Source organism: Giraffa tippelskirchi, chromosome 5, assembly GCF_054371585.1.
Source record: "Giraffa tippelskirchi isolate mGirTip1 chromosome 5, T2T-mGirTip1v1.2.pri, whole genome shotgun sequence".
Lineage (NCBI taxonomy): Eukaryota > Metazoa > Chordata > Mammalia > Artiodactyla > Giraffidae > Giraffa > Giraffa tippelskirchi.
The window spans coordinates 102,196,480-102,224,198 of NC_137279.1; the positions used below are offsets into that span (position 1 = coordinate 102,196,480).

Genomic DNA, 27,719 nt, shown 5'->3' on the forward strand with positions numbered 1-27,719 from the left:
ATGGTGGAATGGGAGGAGACCCATTCCGGGTGAGCGACGGGGAGGGGCTTTTAGGCCTCCCCCAAATGCATCTGCTCTGCCGGCATTTCTAGAGTTTTCTGCCCTGAGGTAAAATTCCCGCCAGGAAAAAAGAAAGTCCCTTCCCTCTTTGCAAGTGTCCTCTTCCCGCTGCCCTGAGAACTCTGCACGTCCTCAGAAGAGCCTTTGAGGCTTCGTGGGATGTCCCATGCCTGGTACCCCAGGTCCAAGGGTAGACTCGCGGGCCACCACCGGCTTTGTGAGGAGACATGACCTTTGCTCTGGTCGGAACCAGACCAGAAGCCAGGGATCCGCCTTCCCAAACCGTTGCACCATGCCGGTGGAGGAACTGCGAGCCCAAATGAGTTAGGCACAAAGAACGGTTTACAGCAGTAACAGGACTGTTCAAATGTGCCAAATTCTGTAAGCGTTGAGCGGTGCAAAGTATGGGTCTGTTTTGTTGTTCAGCCGCTCTGTCGTGTCCGACTCATTTCGACCCCACGGACTGCAGAACGCCAGGCTTCCCCGCCCTTCACCACCTCCCAGACCTTACTCAAACTTATGTCCACTGAATTGGTAATGCCATCCAACCCTCTCATCCTCTGTTGTCCTCTTCTCCTCTTGCCTTCAACCTTTCCCAGCACCAGGGTCTTTTCTAGTGAGTTGGCCCTTCGCACCAGGTAGCCAAATTATTGGAGATTCAGCTTCAGCATCAGTCCTTCTAATGAATATTCAGGACTGATTTCCTTTAGGATTGACTGGTTTGATCTTGCAGTCCAAGAGTCTCCTCCAACACTCCAGTTCAAAAGCATGAATTCTTTGCGCTCAGCCTTCTTTGGGCTTCCCTGGTGGCTCAGAGGGTAAAGCATCTGCCTGCAATGCAGGAGACCTGGGTTTGATCCCCAAGTCGGGAAGATCCCCTGGAGAAGGAAATGGCAACCCATTCCAGTACTCTCGCTTCAGAGGAGCCTGGTAGGCTACAGCCTGTGGAATGGCAGAGTCGCACAGGAGTGAGCAACTTCATTTCTTCTTCTTTATGATTCAACTCACATCCATCCATGACCACTGGAAAAACTATAGCTTCGACTAGAGGGACGTTTCTTGGCAAATTAATGTCTCTGCTTTCTAATACACTGTCTAGGTTTGCAGTAGCTTTTCTTCCAAGGAGCTAGCGTCTTTTAATTTCATGGCTGCAGTCACCCTCTGCAGTGACTTTGGAGCCTAAGTAAAGAAGTCTGTCACTGTTTCCCTCGTTTCCTCCACCTGTCACCAACTGATCTGAAAAGACCCTGATGCTGGGAAAGATTGAGGGCAGGAGGAGCAGGGGACGACAGAGGATGAGATGCTTGGATGGCATCACCGAATCTATGGACATGGGTTTGGGTGGACTCTGGGAGTTGGTGGTGGACAGGGCGGCTTGGCGTTCACGGGGTCGCAAAGAGTTGGACACCACTGAGCGAATGAACTGAACTGAACTGATGGGACCAGATATCGTGATGTTTGTCTTTTGCATGTTGAGGTTTAAGCCAACTGTTTTCACTCTCGCTTTTTCTGCTTTCTGCCATAAGGATGGTGTCATCCGCATACCCAGTCTTGTCCTTTATATGATGTACTCTGCACATAAATAGGCTGACAAGATACAACCTTTGAGGTACCTCCTGGACTCATTGCAAAGGACCCTGATGCTTGGAAGGAAGGTTATGACCAACCTAGATAGCATATTGAAAAGCAGAGACATTACTCTTCCAACAAAGGTCCGTCTAGTCAAGGCTATGGTTTTTCCAGTGGTCACGTATGGATGTGAGAGTTGGACGGTGAAGAAAGCTGAGCGCCGCAGAATTGATGCTTGTGAACTGTGGTGTTGGAGAAGACTCTTGAGAGTCCCTTGGACTGCAAGAAGATCCACCCAGTCCATCCTAAAGATCAGTCCTGGGTGTTCATTGGAAGGACTGATGTTGAAGCCGAAAATCCAATACTTTGGTCACCTCGTGCGACGAGTTGACTCATTGGAAAAGAGCCTAACGCTGGGAAGGATTGGGCGCAGGAGAAGAAGGGGACGAGAGAGAATGAGATGGTTGGATGGCATCAGCGACTCGATGGACACGGGTTTGGGTAAACTCCGGGAGTTGGTAAGGGAAGGGAGGCCTGGCGTGCTGCAATTCATGAGGTCCCAAAGAGTCGGACACGACTGAGTGACTGAACTGAACTGATGCTGGGAAAAACTGAAGGTGGAAAGAAGAGAACGACGGAAGCTGCGATGGTTCGAGACCCTCAGACACACAAGAACTAAATTAAGCTGGAATCGAGACCATCAGACACAGAAGAACTACATTAAGCTGGAGGGAAGAGTGCCTGCACTGCTCAGCTGAACACTGCCACCTCGCGGACTGTAGTCTGCCAGGCTCTCCCTTCCGTTCTTGAGCTTTCCCAAAGTACGGCATTGGAGCGAAATGCCATTTTTTATCCTAGAAAAATCTTTCCGAGGGTCTTCTGTATTACCGAGAGCTGGTTTCTATCGCCTGAGCCCCGAAAAAAACACGCTCAAGTAGAAATCAATTCTATCGTTAAGACCGCAGTTACCAAGAGAAAGCGCGCACGCAGTCCCCCACTACCACAAATCACGCAGTCGAGTTTCCCCCATTCGCGGAAATCGCAGAGGTCAACACACCCGCCGTGCAAGGGGTGAGTCTCGCTCTGGGAGAACCACCCTCGCGACCGTGCTATCTTCTCTGCCGGCTAAGTATGGAAAGGCTTGGCCGGCCGCCCGTACAGCCTCACACCCGTACACTTTCGCACACGCTCACTTTGCTATTGCCGCCATCTCTTCCGCCACCCTCCGCACCCCATCGTTTCTCGCGCCTCTCAGGCACTCCTAACAACTCTTCTAATAAAATTCAAGAGTATCTCGGAAAAACTTCCCACAACCGGCAAAATGGCAGGCCGGGAACTGTACCGCTTCCGCTGCAAATTTACATAAGCCCACCCCATTCAGGACCTGTAAGGCGGTTCCTCTCCTCCAACCCACGCCCTGTCCCAGGCCCCTCATCTCCCCTCCCACCCCTGCTGAGAGGACCAATGGGCAGGCCGGCTGCTGAAGGAGAAGGGACGTCGTGATTCCCCACAGCTTAGGGAGCCCAGAAATCAGTGGAAACAGACCCTTTCTTCTTTAGTTGAGATGGAGGGGAATTTAGCCAGCCTCTTTGTATTCTTAACCTTTGTTCTGGGTGACACGCTGAGAATAGTAATTCTGTGGCCCTCTGTTATGCTGATCCAATTTTGTTTTAAGAAATAATAAGTTGTAAAACAATGGATGTAAATATATATTTGTAGGAACAAAATAAAGCGTGAGTATGTGTTATGTGTGTAGGCATATAGAGTCAGGGTGCTAACTTTCAAAAATGCACAGCGTGAGAGTTGTGAGTTCAAGTATTATTGGAGGCAAAATGAGGAGCTCAGGAGACAGCATCTCAGATAGCTCTGAGAACTTGCTCCACAAAGGCAGGGGCGAAGGTCAGTGTATGTGTGATCTTGGTGAAGGGAGAGGACATGCATTCAAGTGCAGATTTTTTGCAGAAGGTTACTGCTAGTCGTGAGGATCGCATGTCACCGTGAAGGATTTTTGTGCTTTTCTAGGTACTAGGAGATATTTGGGTCATAAAATCGGCTCCTGAAAATACATCACTATCTGAAGACTTGTTCTGCCAGTTTTTCCCACAGCACAGAGTGGGCTCCTTTCGGCTCTCCACCCTGAACTCCTTTCAGGGGGTGTTGAAAATCAACAGCTGCAGCATTAAACCTTGTAAAGGTAGATGGCAAGTGGCAGTTTGTAGCTGCCAAGAGTTAGATCTCAAAGTTCTACTTGGTGCGTTTTCTGTGCACCTTCTGACTTCATCCTCATGGTCTCCCAGGGGCCATGTTTTTCCTTTTCTCACCATACAGAATACAAAAGTGGAAGATTCTGAAAAAGAAGCTGATGACCCAAATAAGGGATAGAAAGATGACGTGTTTGCTTAAAGAATGAGGTTTGTTTGTTTTCTCTTACTGGGTAAGAGTGGGTTAGACCTGAGGGCAGGGAGTGGGAAGGCTGGAGAAGGCAACCAGCTTGCCTTTCAGACCAGAGACCAAGGAGTGGAGGAACTTGATCCTTGAAGTGCATTTGGCTTCAGGGGGAAGGGGACTAGCCTGGAGGGAGAACCTTGAACTCGGCACCCAGGTCACTTGCAGGAAGAACTGGCCTTTCTTTGAACAGCTGACACGACTCGTCCTGCACACTGACTTTAAGTATTCTTTACCCACCGCTGTCCACTGTAGGAGTTTCCTATTGCTACTTAATATGTTCCTACACACTTAGCGGCTTAAAACAACACACATTCATTATTTTCTGACTCTGGAGATCAGAAATCCAAGATGCATCTCCCTGGGCAGAAATCAAAGTGACAGTTGGGTTGTGGTGATTCTTCCTGGAGAATCTTTCTTTGCCTTGTCCAGCCTCTAGAAGATGCCTACATTCTACTCTCCTAGGCCCCTTTGATCTTCAAAGCTAATTACAGCTGATCACGTTCTTCTCACAACACATTATTCTGACACCAAGTCTCCTTCTTTTGTCTATATGAACCTTTGTGTTTCCATGGAGCCCCCATCTCAAGATGCTTAATTTAATCACACCAACAAAGTCTCTTTTGCCATGTCAAGTAACATAATCACAAACTCCAGGGGCCCAGTTGTGGACATCTTTGGGGAAGCATTAGTCTACCACCACAGCCAGGCTCCAGAGTGAACACATTTCTGCAAGCATATCAGTCAGTGGTGGCTGCTCCATTCTGAAAGTGATCCAGGTGAAAGCAAGTCAGTCCACTGTTTCTGAGGGTCAGCAGTCAACAGCTGGGCCCTGTACTGAGGCATGTGAGTCAGAGAGAGAGAAGGAACATGTCTGTGGGGAGAGGAATCTGAGGACCCAGTGCCTGGGCAGTTCCCAGGGATCAGAGCTGAGAGCTGCAAATGCCTTCATGGGGGGAGGAGGCTGGGGAGGGTGTTAGGAGCTGAGTATATGTGTTTCCCTCCCCTCACCCCCCACACATTCATATCTTGGACACTAATCCCCAGTGAAGCTGTATCTAGGGAAGGAACTTTGAAGGATGTAATGAAATTTAAATGAGATCATAGCTTTGGGGCCCTGATCTGATAGGATGTATCCTTAAATGAAGTGATAGCAGAGAGCTTGGGCCCCTGCCCTACCCCAGCTCAAGCAACAAGGAAAGACCTTGTGAGGACCCAGCCAGGCCAGGACTATCTGCAAGCCAGGAAGGGAGCTTGCACCAGAAACTGAATTGCTGAGAAGTTCCAACCATGATCTTGGACTTCTCAGAACTGTGAGAAAACAGATTTCGGGTCAAGCCACCCAATCCATAGCATTTTTTCTTGAAGCCCAAGCTGACTAATATAGGAGGTCAATTAGTCATTGACCTAAGCAGCTTCTCCTACCTAGCCCTTTTTGGGATCTGCCCCAGTCTTGTTGATTCCCAGTAATTAGCACTCACCACCTGCTTTGCCTTTTAAAGCCTTATCCATGAGTTTCAAACAAGCAGTCATCACCCGGTTTGAGATTTCATAGCATATTTGGACATGACTGAGCACCTAAGCACAGCACGCAGCACAGCATAATTTGCTACATGCAGCAATGGCCTGCAACAAGGATCTTGGAGTTTCTTTTGAATGAGTTTGACATCTTCAAAAATAACAACCCAGAATGGCCTGGGACAGCTGGTCATTCTGCGGGGTGACCCAATACCCCATGTGGCCTGCATTTCCTCTTCTACCGGATGATTTCTATGCTCTGGACTCTCCACAACCGTAGACAAGGGTTTGGGTGCTGATGAAGAATCTGTGCCTAATTCTGCGGAGGCTCGGGGGAAAAAGGAAAGAACTCCCAGAATCTGGGGGTGGGAGGGGGCGGGGGCTGAGAGGCTGCTCTTCTGTGAATAAAGAAGATTGGAGGATGTGAGAGCAGCTGGGGTGTGTGCGTGTGTGTGTGTGTGTGTGTGTGTGTGTGTGGATGCCCACTGTGTGTGTCCAGGATAAACTCAAGGGAAGTTCAAGAGAGGGCAGCTGCCATTCTGGGACCAGAGACTAGAGCACCTTGGCATTCAAGCTCTGCTCATCCTCCTCCTTATTCTGCCTCTGTTTTCCCTTCTCCTCCCTGTCCTCACTAGCACCTCACCAGTGTTTTATTGTTCTCACTCCTCCTCCCTCTTGCTGCTCCTCTTGGATCACTCCCACTACCATATCCCCCTCCCACTCCCACACAAAGCAGGCCAGCAAAGGAGAGGGCTGAGCAGTCTGAGAGGAAGATGAGGGAATCTTTTCCACCAGGCCGAGAAGCACAAATACATTTCTTTCTGGTTAGATTCTTGTCTGGAGGGGACGGAGTAAGATGGCTCCACCTCCCCCAGGCAACTAAGGCAGCACAGGCCTTAGGTCAACCCCAGGGATAGGTGACCAAAAGTCAGGAGCTCTGGACGTGGATGGAGCACGTCTGGTTCTCAAGATCCCAGACAACTTAAAATGTTGGTGCCACCTTCTTTATAAGGCAAGTTCCACGGAAGGACCACATTTACCATCCTGGCTTTGTTTATGTAAGGGTGCATAGGTGCGTGTTCCTGTCTGACTCTTTTCTACCCCATGGACTGTAGCCCGCCAGGCTCGTTTGTCCATAGGACTCTCCAGGCAAGAATATGGGATTGGTTTGTTATTTCTTCCTCCAGGGGATCTTCCCAACCCAGGTATTGAACCTGTGCCTCCTACCCTGCATTGGCAGAAACCTGAGAATGTTCATAGTCCTCGTGTTCCTCCCTTTCCTGGATCTTTACCACTGAGCCACCAGGGAAGCCCTGGTAGTTTAGTAGTTCTGCCTTTTCCCTTTTCTATGGGTTTGTTATCTTCCCAAGCAGTGACCTTTCCTCTCACGCCTCTTGCTTGAGGAGGCTAATTTAGAAATATCTCTTTGGTGTCTTTTTCCTTTTCCATAAACATTCTTTCATTCTGGACTTAATCCTTTTGAACCATATTCTGAATCTTCTATGATTATTCAGTAAGTATTTGTAAATAAAAATTGTTAATGTTGATCTATTGACTCAACCAATCAACACTTAGGTTGGATCCAAACCCCACTCCATCCGCACAGGAAATGAGGCTCAGCAGTGGGTGCCCTGTGGACAGTCTTGGGGAAACTGAAGGAAATTTTGCTGGCACCTCCAGACAAAATTGTAAGGTCAAGTCATTCAAAATGACCGTTCTCTTGCTATCTATTCATTCTCCTTCACCAGCCATTCCTTCACCCACATGACTATCCAATCCCCTTAATTATCAGTTCAATTCAGTCCAGTTGCTCAGGTATGCGTGACTCTTTGTGACCTCATTGACTATAGCACGCCAGGCCTCCCTGCCATCACCAACTCCTGGAGTTTACTCAAACTCATGTCCATTGAGATGGTGATGCCATCCAACCATCTCATCCTCCAAAATCCCCTGCTCCTCCCACCTTCAATCTTTCAAACATCAGGATTTTTTCAAATGAGCTAGTTCTTCAAATCAGGCGGCCAAAGTATTGAAGTTTCGGCTTCAGCATCACTCCTTCCAATGAATATTCAGGACTGACGTACGTTAGGATGGACTGGTTGGAACTCCTTGCAGTCCAAGGGACACTCAAGAGTCCTCTCCAAAAGCACAGTTCAAAACCATAAATTCCTTACCACTCATCTCTCTTTATAGTCCAAGTCTCACATGCATACATGACTACTGGAAAAACCATAGCTTTGACTAGATGGACCTTTGTGGGCAAAGTAATGTCTCTGTTTTATACTATGCGGCCTAGGTTGGTCATAACTTTTCTTCCAAGGAGCAAGTGTCTTTTAATTTCATGGCTGCAGTCACCATCTGCAGTGATTTGGAGCCCTAAAACTAAAGTCTGTCACTCTTTCCATGGTTTTCCCATCTATTTGCCATGAAGTGATGGGACCAGATGCCATGACCTTAGTTTTCTGAAGAGTGAGTTTTAAGCCACCTTTTCCACTCTCCTCTTTCACTTTCATCAAAAGGCTCTTTAGTTCTTCTTTGCTTTCTGCCATAAGGGTGGTGTCATCTGCATATCTGAGGTTATTGACATTTCTCCTGGCAATCTTAATTCCAGCTTGTGATTCATCCAGCCCAGCATTTCTCATGATGTACTCTGCAAATAAGTTAAATAAGCAGGGTGACAATATACAGGCTTGCCATACTGCTTTCCCGATTTGTAGCCCCTTAATTATACGGCTTAGTCAGTAACCAACTATGCGGTTGCCCCGACCCCAGCCTCTGGTTTCCCTGGTGACTGGTGAGCCAATCAGACATCGATGGTCCCTATACGTTGTAGTCTCCCCTCAATTCCGCCCTCGGCCCCAGCAGTGAAGATCGCTGCCTTGTTCTGCCAGCTGTTTGCTGAATACTGGGGCATGTCACTCTAGGACCCTTTGTTTAGGAATTATAAGATTCTCTATCCACTGAATGGTTGTTGTCTCTGTCACTGTCTATGGGCTGTGTTTCTTTGGTGTTGCACCTGGGCAATTACAGGCTTGCAGGCCTGCATAGTAGGCCTCACTCTACAAGTAGGAAGGAGGTGAGTGAGGAGATATGGAGCCAGCATTTCAGCATGGGAGGGACACAGGGAGCTTCAGCAAGTTCTGGAGAAACCTGAGAAGGTATGTCGGCCTCATGGTCTCCCTTTCCTGGGTGGAAACTAGCTGTGACTTGTGGTCAGGTAGGACAAGCACTGAATGGTGTCCAACTTGATAGCTAATGACTGAATATCTGCAAGTGGGTTGCACAGAAGTGGTGGATTTCCTAAAGCTTCTCCTCCCTGAAGCCTAGGAGTCTGAGGGTCCTTGGTTGGGGATTGTCAGGCAATAGCCCTTTCTAGAGTGAGAAAAGCTATGGGAGTTCTGGTTGGTGGGCTGAGTAGCTCTGTTCTCTCCACCTTCTCTCTTGGCTTCTCTAGTTGGTGATTGGTGTGGCCAGGGAGGAAAGGGATCTAGGAGTGCCCTCCTACCCCTGGAAATATGACTGGGCTGAGGCTGAAGCCTCTGGTTTTCTTCCCTAAGGACTCCGTTCTCATTGCAGAGCTGAGTTGTGGATTTCAGGCCTGGACTGTAGACGTTAGAGGCGAAGCCTGACCCGGGATGTGCAAGCAGGTAAGTGACCCATTCGGGCAACAGAGGCTCTCTGTTGGCTCATTCTCTGTCTCCAAAGACACTGTCCCAAACCAGCAGAAAACCCTGAGGACTCACCTCCTGGCCATAAAGCTTGGTAAGCCAAATACCTGGCTTTCCTGTGGCTCCTCCGCCTGGGTTCTTTGCATATGTTTCTCGTGCCCTGGGTGAGCTGTTCGGGAGGCTTTATTCCTAAATCGCAGCAGCTGCTGCTGCGGTGTTGGGAAGATAAGGGCATGTGAACGTTCTGGCCTCCAAATGTTAGCAGCCTGGGAGAGAGTGTGGGCAGGAAGGCCACCTCGGTGAGTGGTTGGGGGTGGCCCTGCAGACCTGGCTCCACCACGTGCCAATCACAGGACCAGGACACAGAAGTCAGTTCAGTTCAGTCGCTCAGTCGTGTCCAACCCTCTGCGACCCCATGAATTGCAGCACGCCAGGCCTCTCTGTCCATCACCAGCTCCCGGAGTCTACCCAAACCCATGTCCATCGAGTCGGTGATGCCATCCAACCATCTCATCCTCTGTCGTCCTCTTCTCCTCCTGCCCCCAATCCTACCCAGCATTAGGGTCTTCTCCAATGAGTCAACTCTTCGCATGAGGTGGCCAAAGTATTGGAGTTCCAGCTTCAACATCAGTCCTTCCAATGAACACCCAGGACTGATCTCCTTTAGGATGGATTGATTGGATCTCCTTGCAGTCCAAGGGACTCTCAAGAGTCTTCTCCAACACCACAGTTCAAAAGCATCAATTCTGCGGCGCTCAGCTTTCTTCACCGTCCAACTCTCACATCCATACTTGACCACTGGAAAAACCATAGCCTTGACTAGAGGGACCTTTGTTGGCAAAGTAATGTCTCTGCTTTTAAATACGCTATCTAGGTTGGCCACAACCTTCCTTCCAAGGAGTAAGCGTCTTTTAATTTCATGGCTGCGATCACCATCAGCAGTGATTTTGGAGCCCCCCAAAATAAAGTCTGACACTGTTTCCACTGTTTCCCCATCTATTTCCCATGAAGTGATGGGACCAGATGCCATGATCTTAGCTTTCTGAACGTTGAGCTTGAAGCCAACGTTTTCATTCTCCTCTTTCACTTTCATCAAGAGGCTCTTTGGTTCTTCTTCGCTTTCTTCCATAAGGGTGGTGTCATCTGCATATCTGAGGTTATTGATATTCCTCCCAGCAATCTTGATTCCAGCTTGTGTTTCTTCCAGCCCAGCGTTTCTCATGACGTACTCTGCACAGAAGTTAAATAAGCAGGGTGACAATATGCAGCCTTGACGTACTCCATTTCCTATTTGGAACCAGTCTGTGGTGCCATGTTCATTTCTAACTGTTGCTTCCTGACCTGCATACAGGTTTCTCAAGAGACAGATCAGATGGTCTGGTATTCCCATCTCTTTCAGAGTTTTCCACAGTTTCTTGTGATCCACACAGTCAAAGGCTTTGGCATAGTCAAGAAAGCAGAAATAGATGTTCTTCTGGAACTCTCTTGCTTTTTCGATGATCCAGCGGATGTTGGCAATTTGATGTCTGGTTCCTCTGCCTTTTCTAAAACCAGCTTGAACATCTGGAAGTTCACGGTTCATGTATTGCTGAAGCCTGGCTTGGAGAATTTTGAGCATTACTTTACTAGCATGTGAGATGAGTGCAATTGTGCGGTAGTTTGAGCATTCTTTGGCATTGCCTTTCTTTGGGATTGGAACGAAAACTGACCTTTTCCAGTCCTGTGGCCACTGCTGAGTTTTCCAAATTTGCTGGCATATCCAGTGCAGCACTTTCACAGCATCATCTTTCAGGATTTGAAACAGCTCAACTGGAATTCCATCACCTCCACTAGCTTTGTTCGTAGTGATGCTTTGTAAGGCCCACTTGACTTCACATTCCAGGATGTCTGGCTCTAGGTGAGTGATCACACCATCGTGATTATCTGGGTCGTGAAGATCTTTTTTGTACAGTTCTTCTGTGTATTCTTGCCACCTCTTCTTAAGATCTTCTGCTTCTCTTAGGTCCATACCATTTCTGTCCTTTATCGAGCCCATCTTTGCATGAAGTGTTCCTTTGGTATCTCTAATTTTCTCGAAGAGATCTCTAGCCTTTCCCAATCTGTTGTTTTCCTCTATTTCTTTGCACTGGTTGCTGAGGAAGGCTTTCTTCTCTCTCCTTGCTATTCTTTGGAACTCTGAATTCAGATGGGAATATCTTTCCTTTTCTCCTTTGCTTTTCGCTTCTCTTCTCTTCCCAGCTATCTGTAAGGCCTCCTCAGACAGCCCTTTTGCTTTTTTGCATGTCTTTTCCATGGGGATGGTCTTGATCCCTGTCTCCTGTACAATGTCACGAACCTCTGTCCATAGTTCATCAGGCATTCTGTCTATCAGATCTAGTCCCTTAAATCTATTTGTCGCTTCTAGTGTATACTCATAAGGGATTTGATCTAGGTCATACCTGAATGGACTAGTGGTTTTCCCTACTTGCTTCAATTTAAGTCTGAAGCGAGGCGGCTGCGTCGGACGGCTCTGCGCAGAAGCGAGGCGCTGCGTCGGACGGCTGGGCGCGGAAGCGAGGCGCTGCGTCGGACGGCTGGGCGCGGAAGCGGGGCGGCTGCGACGGACGGCTCGGCGCGGAAGCGGGGCGGCAGCGACGGACGGCTCGGCGCGGAAGCGTGGCCGAGAGGAGCTAGGCCGGGCCGAGGGCCGGGAGCCGGGGCGGCGGCCGACGGGGGCGGGGCCGGGGCCGGGGGCCGGGGGCTGCGGCCGACAGGGGCTAGGCCGGGCCGGGGGCCGGGGGCGGCGGCCGACAAGGGCTAGGCCGCGCCGGGGCCTGGGGGCGGCGGCCGACAGGCGCTAGGCCGGGCCGGGGGCCGGGGGCGGCGGCCGACAGGGGCTAGGCCGGGCCGGGGGCCGGGGGCGGCGCCCGACTGGGGCTAGGCCGGGCCGGGGGCCGGGGGCGGCGGTCGACTGGGGCTAGGCCGGGCCGGGGGCTGCGGCGAGAGGAGTTAACCCAGGCCCAAGGGGCAGGGGCTGCGAGGGCACAGGAGGGCCGAGAGGAGTTACTCCACATTCCAGGTCAGGAGGGGCCGTTGTGAGTAGATACCCCTTGTCCAAGGCTGCTGATTACAGAGTTGCAAAAAAAACACCCCTAAGAAAAGAAAAAAAGATGCAGAAAAGAGCAGTGGGGAGAGGGTGCTAATGACTGGCCACATCAACTGCCTGATTTTGCCTTGCATGCGTGCTAAGTCGCTTCAGTCGTATCCGACTGTTTGCGACCTGATGGACTCTAGCCTGGCAGCCGCCTCTGTCCATGGGATTCTCCAGGTAAGAATACTGGAGTGGGTTGCTGTTTCCTCCTCGAGGGATCTTCCTGACCCAGGAACTGAACCCGAGTCTCCTGCTGCTCCTGCATTGCAGGTGGATTCTATACCACTGAGCCACCAGGGAAGTCCTACATACATATTTTTAACAATGACTGTGATGTTTTTAATAGTCATAGCTTCCTCAGTCCAGATGTGAGAGTCAAGATGGAACACAGTGTATAAATATGGACTATTGAACAGATAAACATTTTTTTCTGAGAAATGTCCTTCAACTATCATTGTTTTAAGAGTGGAAATGTGTATGTTTAACAAATGTCCCCTGCATTTCAACCATGGGTTCCTGGTGTTTTTAGATACAAAAGCTTGTGGCCAAGGTTTGCCCGGTGGGTGTATAGCAGCAACGGGTGTGGGAATTTAGGGATAATCTCCAGCTATTTAGGCCTCAGTTTCCTCATCAGTAAGATAAGGTTATTCAAATTTTCCAAATTGCATTCCTGCTAAGTTTTTTTTCTGAGGGCATGAGAGACTGAGCTTCATGTGAAATGTGTGTTGGAACATGCAGCCAAGACCTGAACTTGGTCCCTTCTCTGTGTGTCCCCTGCAGGAGCCTCAACTGAGCCACACACTGAAAACACAGAACTCAGAGAGGAGGTGGAAGAAAGGAAGTCAACGGTTTGGGAGGATGAGAAAACCCAAAGAAAAACAAGGTAATGGTGGAGGAGCTGGTTGCCAAGGGAGGTGAGGATAAGGACAAGTTGAGCTCAGAAAATTCAAGAGGAAGTGAGGAATGCACAGTATCATCCAAGTCCTCACGGAGCAGCCTGAGCTGAGCAGGAAGGACCGGGAGAGTAACAGTCCACAGTGAACTTATGCACCTGCTGAGGAGATCCACACAATGGCTCAGTGTTAGTTTATACTGCTGCGAGCACCATGGTAGGGGGACAATGGGATCTTGAGGCTTTGCCCTCGATCCCCAGCCTCAGCCTTGGAAGTGGCCACACAGCAGATGTCCTCCAAGTAAGTGTGCAGTAATGTGGATAAATGATGTTTGGAGAAGAATTAGAGATATGTATTCATACCAGGGGCCAGATTAATGGGACCCTCGTTTCTGAAGTAGAGATAGTAACAATATTCTTCTGCATTTACACTCTGGAGGCTTTACACATAACATCTCTTAACTACATATTGCTTAATTTGCCTTATGCTATGTTACCAACTTGGAGTTCAGATATCAGTAATATATCCATGAGGAATTTAAACAGCGAGAGGACGAATACAAGTGCATCGTGGCAATTACATGTGGTGGCTCTCCTCAGGTGGGATATCATGGCCACCAGAGGATGGGAGGATATGCCAAGGACATCTCTTCCTAATGGCAGTGTGAACCTGCTAGGGGAATCCCTGAGGACAGCCATGTCTTCATCAGAGTCAGCTCAGGTGAGTGTCAGGCAGGCTCCTCTCTAAGGAAGGGGATTGCTGCTTCCTGGGAGAAAGAGCATCCCTGACCAGATGGTTGTCTAGGAGCGTAGTTGAGCTAAGTGGAGTCTTGTAACCATGTTTCTGCAATTAGTGAACGGATGTTGCCGAGAGCCTCCTCAGTGCTTGACTCAATGCCAGGAGTCATGCACGCAGAGATGAATGAAATATTATCCCCAATTTCATGGAGTTCTCCATCTAGTAAAAACAAAATCATGAGAGGTATAGTGGTGGTAGGTTCATTGGAGGAGATGGTCAGTGCTGGCTACCATGACATCAAGGGTGATCTGTCCCCCCCCTTTTTTTTTCCCAACAGATATATGTCTCTTCTGGCCCCCAAATCCTGCTTCTCACCCAGATGTGAGCCTCTCAGGGTACAGCTTGCACTTGGGCTCCATGTTGGCTCAAAGCAGTCAACTCTGCCACCGTCTCCAGAGAAAACTGCTTATATCAGTAGCTACTGTTTCTTGGCCAGCTGAAGAGAGAAGGAGGCAAGTTTGATTTGTCTTATAGGTTGATGGCTGTCATAATGATTCGTGATTAATGGTTTCCTCTCGTATGAGTTACATACTTTCCTGACATCACGATTCTTCATGTCAAAAATAATTTATATATTTATCTTATTCTCACAATTGTAGAACTTGGTGTTCTAGCTGTAAATTTGGAGCAAATAACTAAAGTATAAAAGGGGGAAAGCAAATTCCTAGTTTACATTGAGATAATAGGATGCCCTTTTCATACTTTCCATGGGGTTCTCCTTTGAACCATGGTGCTGGAAGAGCCTCTTGAGAGTCAAGGAGATCAAAGCCGTCAATCCTAAAGGAAATCAACCCTGAATATTCATTGGGAGGAGTGATGCTGAAGCTCCAATAATTTGGCCACCTGATTCAAAGAGCTGAATCATTGGAAAAGACCTTGATGCTGGGGAAGATTGAGGGTAGAAGGAGAAGAGGGTAACAAAGGATGAGATGGTTGGAAAGCACCACCAACTCTATGGACACGAGTTCAAGCAAACTCCAGAAGATAGTGAAGGACAGGGAAGCCTGGCACACTGCACTCTATGGGGTACAAAGAGTCTGACACAATTTAGTGACTGAATAACAACAGTTAAGACACTATAGCACTCGTGTAAGTAGACAAAACACAAATATATGAATGTGAAAGTATAGAGAAGAGCTGCTACCTGGGTGTGGCTCTAGCACTTACAGCAAGGGGGTCTTGGCCCATTCGAGACCCTCTCTGTGCCTCAGTTTCTTCATGTGCAAAGCAGCAGAGAGTTATGTTTTTGGCACCAGTCAATTTTGAACACTGGAAGTACCATAAATGAAATAATCATCCCCTAGAATCATGAGGGAGGTCAGTGAAATCAGTGGGTAAAACTAAGTGCACACCTGAGTACCTTTAACAAATAGATTCCAGATCCCAGCTCAACTCACTGAAGCACAGTTGCTACAGGTGAGGACTGTGCACTTGTTTGGGTACTAACTCTCCCAGGTGATTCTTCCAGTGATCAGCTTGGGGACAGAACACACTGAAGTGTATACCTTTTACCCCAAACACAGAAGTAGGACGGAGCAGAAGAGCGAGGGTGTTTCCAATCCAGTGACTAAAGCAGAGAACTCTTGGAAGACTCTAGAATTGAAGGACTAGGCCCACCTGACCCCATTTTACTCTTGTCCCGTTTACAGCAGAGACACAAGTCCTTGGGGACACATGCCTGTGGCACATGACTATCCACCTTGAGGAAAGTGAGAGGCCTAGTTTTATTTTATTTTATTTTATTTTAAGTAAATTTATTTATTTTAGTTGGGGGCTAATTACTTTACAATATTGTAGTGGTTTTTGCCATACATTGACATGAATCAGCCATGGGTTTACATGTGTTCCCCATCCTGAAGCCCCCTCCCACCTCCCTCCCCATCCCATCCCTCTGGGTCATCGCATTGCCCCAGCCCTGAGCGTTTGTCTCATGCATCGAACCTGGAATGGTGTTCTGTGTCACATATGATAATATACGTGTTTCAGTGCTATTCTCTCAGAACGTCCCACCCTCACCTTCTCCCTCCGAGTCCATAAGACTGTTCTATGCATCTGTGTCTCTTATTCTGTCTCACATACAGGGTTATCGTTACCATCTTTCAAATTCCATATATATGCATTAGTATACTGTATTGGTGTTTTTCTTTCTGGCTTACTTCACTCTGTATACTGGGCTCCAGTTCCATCCATCTCAATAGAACTGATTCAAATGTATTCTTTTTAATGGCTGAGTAATATTCCATTGTGTATATGTACCACGGCTTCCTTATCCATTCGTCTGCTGATGGACATCTAGGTTGCTTCCACGTCCTGGCTATTGTAAACAGTGCTGCGATGAACACTGGGGTACACGCGACTCGTTCCATTCTGGTTTCCTCGGTGTGTATGCCCAGCAGTGGGATTGCTGGGTCATATGGCAGTTCTATTCCCAGTTTTTTAAGGAATCTCCACACTGTTCTCCATAGTGGCTGTACTAGTTTGCATTCCCACCAACTGTGTAAGAGGGTTCCCTTTTCTCCACACCCTCTCCAGCATTGATTGCTTGTAGCCTTTTGGATAGCCATTCTGACTGGTGTGAAATGGTACCTCATTGTGGTTTTGATTTGCATTTCTCTGAAAATGAGTGATGTTGAGCATCTTTTCATGTGTTTGTTAGCCATCTGTATGTCTTCTTTGGAGAAATGTCTGTTGGGTTCTTTGGCCCATTTTTTGATTGGGTCGTATATTTTTCTGGAACTGAGCTGCAGGAGTTGCTTGTATATTTTTGAGATTCATTGTTTGTCTGTTGCTTCGTTTGCTGTTATTTTCTCCCATTCTGAAGGCTGTCTTTTCACCCTTTTTATAGTTTCCCTGGTGGTGCAAAAGCTTTTAATTTTCATTAGGTCCCATTTGTTTATTTTTGCTTTTATTTCCAATATTCTGGGAGGTGGGTCGTGGAGGATCCTGCTGTGATTTACGTCGGAGAGTGTTTTGCCTATGTTTTCCTCTAGGAGTTTTATAGTTTCTGGTCTTACGTTTAGATCTGTAATCCGTTTTGAGTTTATTTTTGTGTATGGTGTTAGAAAGTGTTCTAGTTTCATTCTTTTACAAGTGGTTGACCAGTTTTCCCAGCACCACTTGTTAAAGAGATTATCTTTTCTCCATTGTATATTCTTGCCTCCTTTGTCGACGATAAGGTGTCCATAGGTGCATGGATGTATCTCTGGGCTTTCTATTTTGTTCCACTGATCTATATTTCTATCTTTGTGCCAGTACCATACTGTCTTGATGACTGTGGCTTTGTAGTAGAGCCTGAAGTCAGGCATGTTGATTCCTCCAGTTCCATTCTTCTTTCTCAAGATTGCTTTGGCTATTCGAGGTTTCTTATATTTCCATACCAATTGTGAAATGATTTGTTCTAGCTCTGTGAAAAATACCGTTGGTAGCTTGATAAGGATTGCGTTGAATCTATAGATTGCTTTGGGTCGTATACTCATTGTCACTCTATTAATTCTTCCAATCCATGAACATGGTATATTTCTCCATCTGTTTGTGTCCTCTTTGATTTCTTTCATCAGTGTTTTATAGTGTTCTATATATAAGTCTTTTGTTTCTTTAGGTAGATATATTCCTAAGTATTTTATTCTTTTTGTTGCCATGGTGAATGGTATTGTTTCCTTCATTTCTCTTTCTGTTTTCTCATTATCGGTGTATAGGAATGCAAGGGATTTCTGTGTGTTAATTTTATATCCTGCAAATTTACTATATTCATTGATTGCTGCTGCTGCTGCTGCTGCTAAGTCGCTTCAGTCGTGGCCGACTCTGTGCGACCCCATAGACGGAAGCCCACCAGGCTCCCCCGTCCCTGGGATTCTCCAGGCAAGAACACTGGAGTGGGTTGCCATTTCCTTCTCCGATGCATGAAAGTGAAAAGGGAAAGTGAAGTCGCTCAGCCGTGTCCGACTCTCAGCGACCCCATGGACTGCAGCCTACCAGGCTCCTCTGTCCGTGGGATTCTCCAGGCAAGAGTACTGGAGTGGGGTGCCATTGCCTTCTCCGATTCATTGATTAGCTCTAGTAATTTTCTGGTAGAATCTTTCGGGTTTTCTATGTATAGAGGATCATGTCATCTGCAAACAGTGAGAGTTTTACTTCTTCTTTTCCTATCTGGATTCCTTTTATTTCTTTTTCAGCTCTGATTGCTGTGGCCAAAACTTCCAAAACTATGTTGAATAGTAGTGGTGAAAGTGGGTACCCTTGCCTTGTTCCTGACTTGAGGGGAAATGCTTTCAATTTTTCACCATTGAGGATAATGTTTGCTGTGGGTTTGTCATATATAGCTTTTATTATGTTGAGGTGTGTTCCTTGTATTCCTGCTTTCTGGAGGGTTTTTATCATAAATGGATGTTGGATTTTGTCAAAGGCGTTTTCTGCATCTATTGAGATAATCGTATGATTTTTATCTTTCAATTTGTTAATGTGGTGTATTGCATTGATTGATTTGCGGGTATTAAAGAAACCTTGCATTCCTGGGATAAAGCCCACTTGGTCATGATGTATGATCTTTTTAATATGATGTTGGATTCTGTTTGCTAGAATTTTATTAAGGATTTTTGCCTCTATGTTCATCGGTGATATTGGCCTGCAGTTTTCCTTTTTTGTGGCATCTTTGTCTGGTTTTGGAATTAGGGTGATGGTGGGGCCTAATTTTAAATTCAGTCTGGTTTTGAGTGAAAGCTAAATTCACCCTTGTTTGCTCATTGATGGGACCAATCTACTCCAGGCTGCCACTTTCTAAAAAATAAATCCTATTGCTATAAATGCAAACTTCAACGAAGATGTTTGTTAGAAGAAATTGATAAATACTCTAGACACCTAACAAGAAACCAGAAAGTTAGCAAGAGCATTCACTTTCAGGAGAGTTCGGGCCAATAGAGCAGTCACTGAGAGAAAAGATTCTTGAGTTGAAGGGAAGTGATCCCTTTGTGTCCTGGGATATGCTGCTAACTCAATGGGGTGGGAAAGCAGCTGCCCACTCTTAACGGACGGGATTCTCAGGTGGGGCTAGTGGTAAAGAACCTGCCTGCTAATGTAGGACAGGCAAGAGACACGGTTTTGATCCCTGGGTCAGGAAGATTCCCTGGAGGAAGAAATGGCAACCCATTCCAGTATTCTTGCCTGGGAAATTCCAGGAACAGAGGAGGCTGGAGGGCTACAGTCCATAGGATCACAAAGAGTCAGACACGACTGAAACAACTTAGCACAGCACACATTCTAACAGACAGGCTGCTCTTGCCTCCAGATGGTGTCTGGTGTCCTGAAACACATAAGCACTCAGGGAGCCTTTAGAAGGGCCCAGCCATCACTTCTGCTATTGCTCAGTGCATAGAAATGGTTTTGTTGAAAAAAGGTAGGACTCTAGGAATAAAGTCAGGTCACAGAGAAAAAGAGGAGTATGCAATGGGACAATGGCAGGATAAAAACAATAGGTTTCTCCTACCTACAAAATGCAAAGCAATAGCTTACTTGCCTTGATAAAGCGTTGTTGTTTTTTTTTTTAATTTTAACTTTGGTCCAGTAATTTTTTTGAATGTACCTCTTCTACAGGGATGTTACCTTGAATGATTACGATGAAAGGAAGTATCATAATATGTGTGAAATGCCTGGCACAGTATTAGTCAGTGAACTGTACCTGTTATATACTTCTGTTAGCATGGCAAAATTCATCCCTGACCTCAAGGCAGTTACGTTTTGTGAGATTTTTTGGTTTCATCATATTTAAAATGAAGAAATTTGACACATTTCTATTTCCCCCACAGAATGTCAGGCCCCACAGCAACCAGAAAATAGATTTCCTTAAAGCCTTTGCTGAATCTCACACACCAAGTATCATTAAGCACTGTAGTTTGAGGATTGTGTGGGGGTGTGGGGAAGATACGCTTTCATAAGTAGCTGTTCCTGTTTTGTATCTTTTATCTTAACATGAACAGATGCTCAGTGGCTTGTTGTCACACCCATTTGACCCTCCACCCAGGTAGGACCAAGAGCTAAACTGAAGAGATGGATGCTACAGGGGTTCCCCAAGTCTCAGACTCACAAGACCCGGGTAGGAAGAGATGCTGAGGAAGTGAGGAGTTGGTTCAGGCCATCACTACCTGAGGGCCTGCCTGTCTCTCTTTCCTCAAGCTCAGCGTCTGTGTCACTGAACACAATGCTTATGTTCACTGGGGATCATCATGATCCCTGACCTATGACCTTGAACTTAAGCATGCTCTGTTTTCGGAATACAACCACAGGTCAATGGCACGAGGAAAACTCAAAGGGATGGATCAAACAGTGTGCCACAAACACTGCTCTGGAAACCTGGCCTGTTCAATATGTGGCTGAACTGAATGGACACAGAACGAGAGCACAAGGCTGTCAAATCTTTCCTGAACAGAGAGGCAGCCCGTGTATTCAGTGGCTCAGTGGGAAAGAATCAGCCTGCAATGCAAGAGACACAGGAGATGCGGGTTTGATCCCTGGATCAGGAAGATCCTCTGGAAGAGGGCATGGCAGCCCATTCTGGTATTCTTGCCTGGAGAATCCCCATAGACAGAGGAGCCTGACGGGCTACAGTCCTGGGATCGCAAAGAGTCAGACAAGAATGACGTGACTGAGCACAAGCACACCATGTTTTCAAGGAGATACACATAAACTCTTTTAGTCATTTTGACAGCTTGGAAAGAGCGCTTGTGAGGCTACAATGAAATACATTGGTGAAAGTATGAAATGTAGTGTTTAGTAACATTTTAAAGAAAGAATCAAATAGAACAACCCAGACCCAGAGGAAGAATTTAGAAGGTAGGGATGTCAACCTTAAGTTTATTCTGAAACCAACATGCTGCCCAGTAAAGAGAAGAAATTGACATAACAACAGGATGCAGCAAAAGCATACTGAGTTGGGAGAGAAAATATTTTTAAAAATTATTTCTTCACTTAGTATTGTAGTCTGATTTGTATCCTACAGTTTTTAGGACACAGACTAAACTGGAAAAGACGCAGAGAAGAAGTTCATGACAGTCTACAAGTTTGACGTCCTTCACCTGGGGACAAGCCTTAAGATCTGTTTAAAGAGACGATGAGGTGATATGGTTTTTCCAGTAGTCATGTGTGCATGTGACAGTTGGACTATAAAGAAAGCGAGTGCCAAAGAATTGATGGTTTTGAACTGTGGTGTTGGAGAAGACTCTTGAGAGTCCCTTGGACTTCAAGGAGATCCAACCAGTCCATCCTAAAGGAAATCAGTCCTGAATATTCACTGGAAGGACTGATGCTGAAGCTGAAACTCCAATACTTTGGCCACCTGCTGGAAAGAACTGACTCATTTGAAAAGACCCTGATGCTGGGAAAGATTGAAGGCGGGAGGAGGAGGGGACGACAGAGCATGAGATGGTTGGATGTCATCGCCGACCCAGTGGACGTGAGTTTGAGTGAACTCCAGGAGTTGGTGATGGACAGGGAGGACTGGTGTGCTACAGTCCATGGGGTTGCAAAGAGTCAGACATGACTGAGCGACTGAAATGAACTGAACTGAGGTGACTTTATGACAGCCCAACAGATATGAAGACCTGCTGGCAAAGTATTTCTCCCATGAATATTTTTGTGCACAGAAGAATGAACAGTGGGAACTCAGCTTAGACAGTTTTTGGATAAGATAGGTCAGTGGTATCGGTACGTGTGTAGACAACCTAAGAGTGGCTGCTGAGGGCTTGGGTGCTGTCAGTGGTGGTGTTACAAACGGTCATGGCCTAGGCACCTGGAAGGCAGGGGCCGCCAAGATTCCGTGAACCCCTCCCCCTACCAGTTCTGTTATGGCAACTCCGGATGGTTACCTAGCACGCTGGGTACCCCACCCCTTCACTCCTGTCTGGGTCTCAGCCCCGCACAGGACCTTTGGCTCTGAGCTCTGGCATCTTCATCTTCTTTTTGCGGTTGAGAACCCTCTAGTTGTTCTCAACAGTAAGTTAGGAATTCCAGTTTTTGTCATCCCTCAGTGCTGATTAAGCCTATGTGATCTTATTTGTCTTTAACCCCCCCATATATTGGGTGTCTCCTTCCCACCTTGGCTTCTACCCGTTCTACCACATGTCACCATGGCAGTATGTGTTCCCCCTTTATCTGATGTGAGGGCAGAACGTACCCTCACGGAAGTCAACCAGGAGCTTCGGTTGCAGCTGGCAAAGTGCAAGCAGGACTTCAGAGACCTCACAGAGAAATTCCTCGTATCCGAAGCTACTGCTTACTCCCTGGCCAACCAGCTGCAGAAATACAGTAAGTCCTCGGGGTCATGGTCACCAAAGCAATGAATGATCACGGCCTTCCCTCTAAGAAAGTATAAGTCTCCAGGATTGGTCTCCTTTTCCCTTTGTCATTTTGAATTCCATTCTGACCACAATCCAGGAAAGGTAGGAGTGGCTCTTTTGCCTTCAGTTCCCTGAGGCTGGGAAAACTGAGGCACAAGGAGTGGAGGCACTTTTCCAAGTTTGCAGTGATGTCTAGGGTGAGATTGGAGTGAAAATACCAGACAGTGATTCCTGGTGCAGGCACAGGAGTGCCTGTGTGTCTCAGAAGCAAACTAAGCTGTGTTGACTGGAATCTTTTCTGTTCCGTATCTGACCCTGCATGCCTCTTGGCTAAACCCCTGCAACTAATGATCTCCATCCGTTCAAGGTTCCCTGATGCTCCACTGGCAACGCCCTGGGCTAGGTACACTGGGGTAAGGTGTGGTTAGACATTGTGAGAAGAGGGGGGATATGATTTAAAGGAGATTAAGGATGAGTCGGCTTCTCATTGAAACCATGGTCTGTGTGATGCCGTCAAGACAGAGACTCCCTGGTGAGAAGGAAGCCATGCTTTCTGAGTGTACAAGTTCTCCTTCTGAGTCCAAGAAAGCCATGTGACCCTCTGGCAAGAATGAAGGTGTTTCTGGTGAAATCAGACAATCTGCACTTTCCCCTCTCTCCCCACTTGAGCTGGTGCAACTTTGGTGATGCAGGTTGACCAGGAGTCCGGGGGACCCTGAGTGTGTGCTATAAGCTGTGTGACCAACATGAGGATGATGGTAAGTGGGGGGAGATCACCAGCCACAGTAAAAACCCAGGCAGAGTGTGAGGAGGCCCTCTGCACCCACAGTCAGCCTGGCAATGGGAATCATTTTTGCCTGTTCAGTAAGAGGGGCCTGGAGTAAGGAAAAGAAGTCATGTCCAGGGTACATGCACAACAAGGGGATGAGAGGAATCTTGACAACTTGTGTCTGTGTCACTTTACTACAATCATTTTCAATGAAGCAATGAGGGAGTTAATGAAAAATGATTGACACAGAGACAAGAAAGAAGGAAAGCCTACTATTTAAGAAAGTGAAATGATGAGCTTTGGGCAAAGGACAAACTCAGTATTATTTATACCGCTCCTTATGATAGTCACAAAATTCTAAGAAAGAAATTGTGAGGCTGGTGAAGAAGAGATGTCTCACCAGGACCCTGGTGTGGAGGTCACCACAGCACAGTGTGAAAGACATGGACTCTGGGCCAGGTTTCTTGGGCTCACATCCCTGTTGGGAACCTTTCTGTGTCTCTGGTTCCTCCTCTGTGTGTGTGGTGTTGTAATAGTAACTAGGGTTTTCGTTGTAGTGCATACTGAGTAAATCTGACAAAGCCCTGACAATAGTGCCTACTCAGTGTAAATACACGTAGTTCATAGTTCTACTGTTCCTAATAACACAGACTTTCTCAGTGTTTGGGCATATCTCTTTCACGTCCTTATGATTTCATGTATTCTATTTCACACAAGTATGTCCAGGTGAGTTTTACACCTTGAGACACGTGTTCATTATTGAAATCCCAGCAGAAGGGAACCATCAGTCCTATAGTCCTAGGAGCCTTCCCAACCACACAGGGATCGCCAGCCCAGGCCCCTGCTCAGTGTCTCACCTCAGAGGCTGCAGGTCTTGGTTCAGTGGCCCAGGATTCAGGGTCATTCTCAGGGGATGTGAATTCTGACTTTGTCAAATGGCAGTTCATCTTGTCTAGTTACTTTCTGTGTCTTGGAGCTTCTCTTTCTTCAGCTCTAAAATGGGGAGTCACCTCGGTTCAGATGCTAAGGAATCAGATGTGGCAATCTCTCCATAGAGACTGGAAAAAGAGTTACCTCCACCACTAAGGTGGTCTGTCCTCCTCCCTTGAAGACAGTGACCACAGCAGCAAGGCCAGCTTTCCCTGAGGCTGTGTCTCTCTTTCCTCAGAGTGTGGAGCATATAACGACATTGTTGAATCCGTGCTGGGGGAGAAGCTGCCATTTGAGGTGCCGAGGCCGGCAGAGAAGCCAACACTTGATGAAAGGCTGAGGTAAGGAGGGCAGGAATGTTCATGGCAGGCACAGGGCACAGTCTTATCAAATAGGTGGAGAATACCAGTTGGTGAATTATGGACTCCAGTTGTTATTCAGGAAGGAATTTACTTTGCTTTTCAATCAACTATTGCCTTGAATCTCATCATGAAATTCACTACATTCAAGTGAACCAGTGGCACTTGGCTCATTCACAGCGTTGTGCCATCGGTACCCTATTTGCCTTTAAACCACACCCCCCTCCTGCCTGACTCCATCCTGGAATGCTTTCTTCACCCTGTCATGCTTCTGTTCTTTCCAACTCACCCCGGATATACTTGTCCACACTCTATATCTGGCTGTGTGTCATTCACTGGACAGTACTTTGTGTTGCCAGATTAAAAATACAGAAACTACTTTGTGTATTTTTTAATGCAAATGGGCATGGCCGAGTGAGGAACTGGAGAGACATCGTCGTGATGCAGATTTAGGAAGACATTGATGCATGCATGTGCACTCAGTAGTGACTCTTTATGACCCATGGACTGTAGCCCACCAGGCTCCTCTGTCCATGAAGTTTCCAGGCAAGAATATTGGAGTGGATTGCCATTTCCTTCTCCAGGGAATGTTCCTGACTTAGGGATCAAACCTGCACCTCTTGTGTTTCCTGAATTGTCAGTCAGGTTCTTTAGCAGCTGAGCCACCAGGGAAGACAGTAGGATATCTTTACAGAAGGACAAGATGAATGGAATGTCACGGAATCTTACAGGAGTACTTTCTGATAGAGAAGAAACCTTTGTTTACCTTCTTTCTCTTTGACATAGGCCAGTCATCAGATATGGAGTAGGAAATGGCAACCCACTCCAGTATTCTTGCCAGGATAATGCAATGGGCAGAGGAGACTGGTACACTATAGGGGTCGCAAGAGTCGGACACGACTGAGTGCCTGAGCCAGTCGTCAGATATGTGCCAGAATTCGGTTTAAAGGTCTCCTTGGGGTTGTTCTCACAGAAATCCCTAAGTGTCTTTCATCTAACTTTTTGCCTTTTACAACTGTGTCTTCTGTTCCACCTAGGACTTGTGAGATCCTAATTCGAAGTCAGGCACGAGAGCTGACCCAGTTACGGCAGACACTACAGGATGGGAAAGATGACTCTGTCCTGCTCAGGCAGCACCTCAAGGACCTCCTCACCCACAATGACCTGGACAAGCACCAGGGGCAGGGCTTCCGAGAGAGCCTGTCTGAGGGATACCGCCTGGCAGAGCGCCTTGCCTGCAAGCTCAGCCCAGGTGAGGGGGCCACAGACCCTGAGAGCACTGATCCTTTCCTAGGTCCCCAGTTGATGAGATGAACAGCTCCAGTACGAATGTTGATCAGCTTTCCTGGTTCGTGTCCTCTTTGGGGCTTTGTAGGAGCAGGATTGTCTAAGTAAGAGGACAATGGAGAAATGCACAGGGTGGAGGTCATTATATCCCACTTGTCGGCTTCCTCCCTGATGGACCATGGCCACTGAGGCAGGAGGAAACATCCAGCCAGCATTAAAGCACAAAAAGATGGAGGTGACAGGAGACAGCTTGTTAGAGTGAATAGAGCCCTAGAGGAAGCTTGGAAGTTCCCAGGTTCCAGGCTGAGTGCTGTGTTTATCAATATGTGAGAACGATTGCTTTTCCTTATGTTAGTAACTCTTCTCATCTGTAAACTGGGTGAAATAATCTATTGCTAGTAGCTATAGTGATGAAATTTGGGAATATTTACAAATACACTGCAGAAAAAAGAAAGCCCTTCACTTTGTGGTGTTGGATAAGGTACGTGATGGAGTTGGTCTTGGTGTTGGGCAGATGGAGCACTTTCCATAGAGAGGCTTTCCCAGATAATACACAAAAGCCACCTTGAAGAGCCAGGATGTTGCCAGATGGAGGGCTGTGGGACATGGTTGTTCTCCTTAGAGAAAGGAGGGCATCTTGTGAGACCTGAGAAGGTCTATAGACGCTGTGTCTTTGGCAGAATTTGTGTCAGGATGGATGATACATTTGTAGAAGTGGAGATGGAAGGTGGACAATGTGAGGTGATACCAGGAAGAAAAGACCATTTAAATGATTGCCCAATTTCAAGCAGAAGGTGTCCTGAGGATGATCTACCAGTTTAGAAACACACTGCCTGTTGGATCAGAAGTCCATGCTTGGGCAGTTGTTTAAAGACAATGCATTAAAACTTCCATACAGTACTAATTCGTACATAGATATTTATGACTCTGTGACCATATGAGTCCCTGTGTTTGTGATGGGGAAAGTGACTAGAAGCTGACTGGATATTTCTGATTTTGTTTGCAGAAATTTGTGAAGACGAAGAGGCTGAACAAGCACAAGAAACACTAACCCCCAGGTAACAATTAACTATCAGTCCAGTTCAGCCACTCAGTCATGTCCGACTCTTTGTGATCTCATGGACTGAGCACACCAGGCCTCCCTGTCCATCACCAACTCCTCGAGTTTACTCAAATTCATGTCCATTGAGTTGGTGATACCATCCAACCCTCTCACCCTCTGTCATCCCCTTCTCTTTCTGCCTTCAATCTTTCCCAGCATCAAGGTCTATTCAAATGAGTCAGATCTTTGCATCATGTGGCCAAAATATTGGCGTTTCAGCTTCAAAATCAGTCCTCCCAATGAATATTCAGGACTGATTTCCTTTGGGATGGACTGGTTGGATCTCCTTGCCGGCCAAGGGACTCTCAAGCGTCTTCTGCACCACCACCGTTCAACAGCATCAATTCTTCGGCACTCAGCTCTCTTTATAATCCAACTCTCACATCCATACATGACTACTGGAAAAACCATAGCCTCGAGTAGATGGACCTTTGTTGGCAAAGTCATGTCTCTGCTTTTTAATATGCTATCTAGGTTGGTCATAACTTTTCTTCCAAGGAGTAAGCGCCTTTTAATTTCATGGCTGCAGTCACCATCTGCACTGATTTTAGAGCCCCAAATCTAAGTCTGCCCCTGGTGCCACTGTCTCCCCATCTATTTGCCATGAAGTGATGGGACCATACGCCTTCGTCTTAGCTTTCTGAATGTTGAGTTTTAGCCAACTTACTCACTCTCCTCTTTCACTTTCATCAAGAGGCACTTCAGTTCTTCTTCACTTTCTGCCATAAGGGTGGTGTCTTCTGCATATCTGAGGTTATTGATATTTCTCCTGGCAATCTTCATTCCAGCTTGTGCTTCAACCAGCCCAGCATTTCTCATGACGTACTCTGCATATAAGTTAAATAAGCAGGGTGACAATATACAGCC

General features: G+C 47.0%; 2 protein-coding genes, 1 long non-coding RNA gene and 1 other non-coding gene across 4 annotated transcripts in view; 2 read left to right on the plus strand and 2 right to left on the minus strand.

The window, feature by feature from the left end:
• On the plus strand, positions 1-26,883 carry LOC145504768 (putative NBPF family member NBPF5). Its single transcript, XM_081486087.1, has 9 exons — positions 1-108; positions 3,927-4,040; positions 9,189-9,239; positions 13,171-13,273; positions 14,359-14,533; positions 20,357-22,373; positions 24,343-24,445; positions 25,501-25,715; positions 26,757-26,883. Exons 6-9 carry the CDS (start codon positions 22,196-22,198, stop codon positions 26,810-26,812), a joined length of 552 nt encoding a protein of 183 aa, XP_081342213.1. The 5' UTR covers positions 1-108; positions 3,927-4,040; positions 9,189-9,239; positions 13,171-13,273; positions 14,359-14,533; positions 20,357-22,195; the 3' UTR covers positions 26,813-26,883.
• Positions 1-27,719, plus strand: part of LOC145504749 (NBPF family member NBPF19-like) — a 251,607-nt gene that overhangs the window by 166,475 nt on the left and 57,413 nt on the right. The gene's annotated exons all lie outside the window — the stretch shown is intronic.
• Positions 1-27,719, minus strand: part of LOC145504771 (uncharacterized) — a 375,749-nt gene that overhangs the window by 90,364 nt on the left and 257,666 nt on the right. The window lies entirely within an intron of this gene.
• LOC145508181 (U1 spliceosomal RNA) lies at positions 2,599-2,762 on the minus strand. The gene has a single exon (XR_014055433.1). It is a non-coding gene; the product is annotated as a U1 spliceosomal RNA (small nuclear RNA).

What these genes read in the sequence shown, in the direction of transcription:
- LOC145504768 (XM_081486087.1), top strand. Translation starts at nt 22,196, where the DNA reads ATGGCAGTATGTGTTCCCCCTTTATCTGATGTGAGGGCAGAACGTACC. An exon ending in ACACTTGATGAAAGGCTGAG is followed by an intron (nt 24,446 to 25,500) that starts GTAAGGAGGGCA and finishes TGTTCCACCTAG; the next exon opens with GACTTGTGAGATCCTAATTC. An exon ending in TGCCTGCAAGCTCAGCCCAG is followed by an intron (nt 25,716 to 26,756) that starts GTGAGGGGGCCA and finishes TTTTGTTTGCAG; the next exon opens with AAATTTGTGAAGACGAAGAG.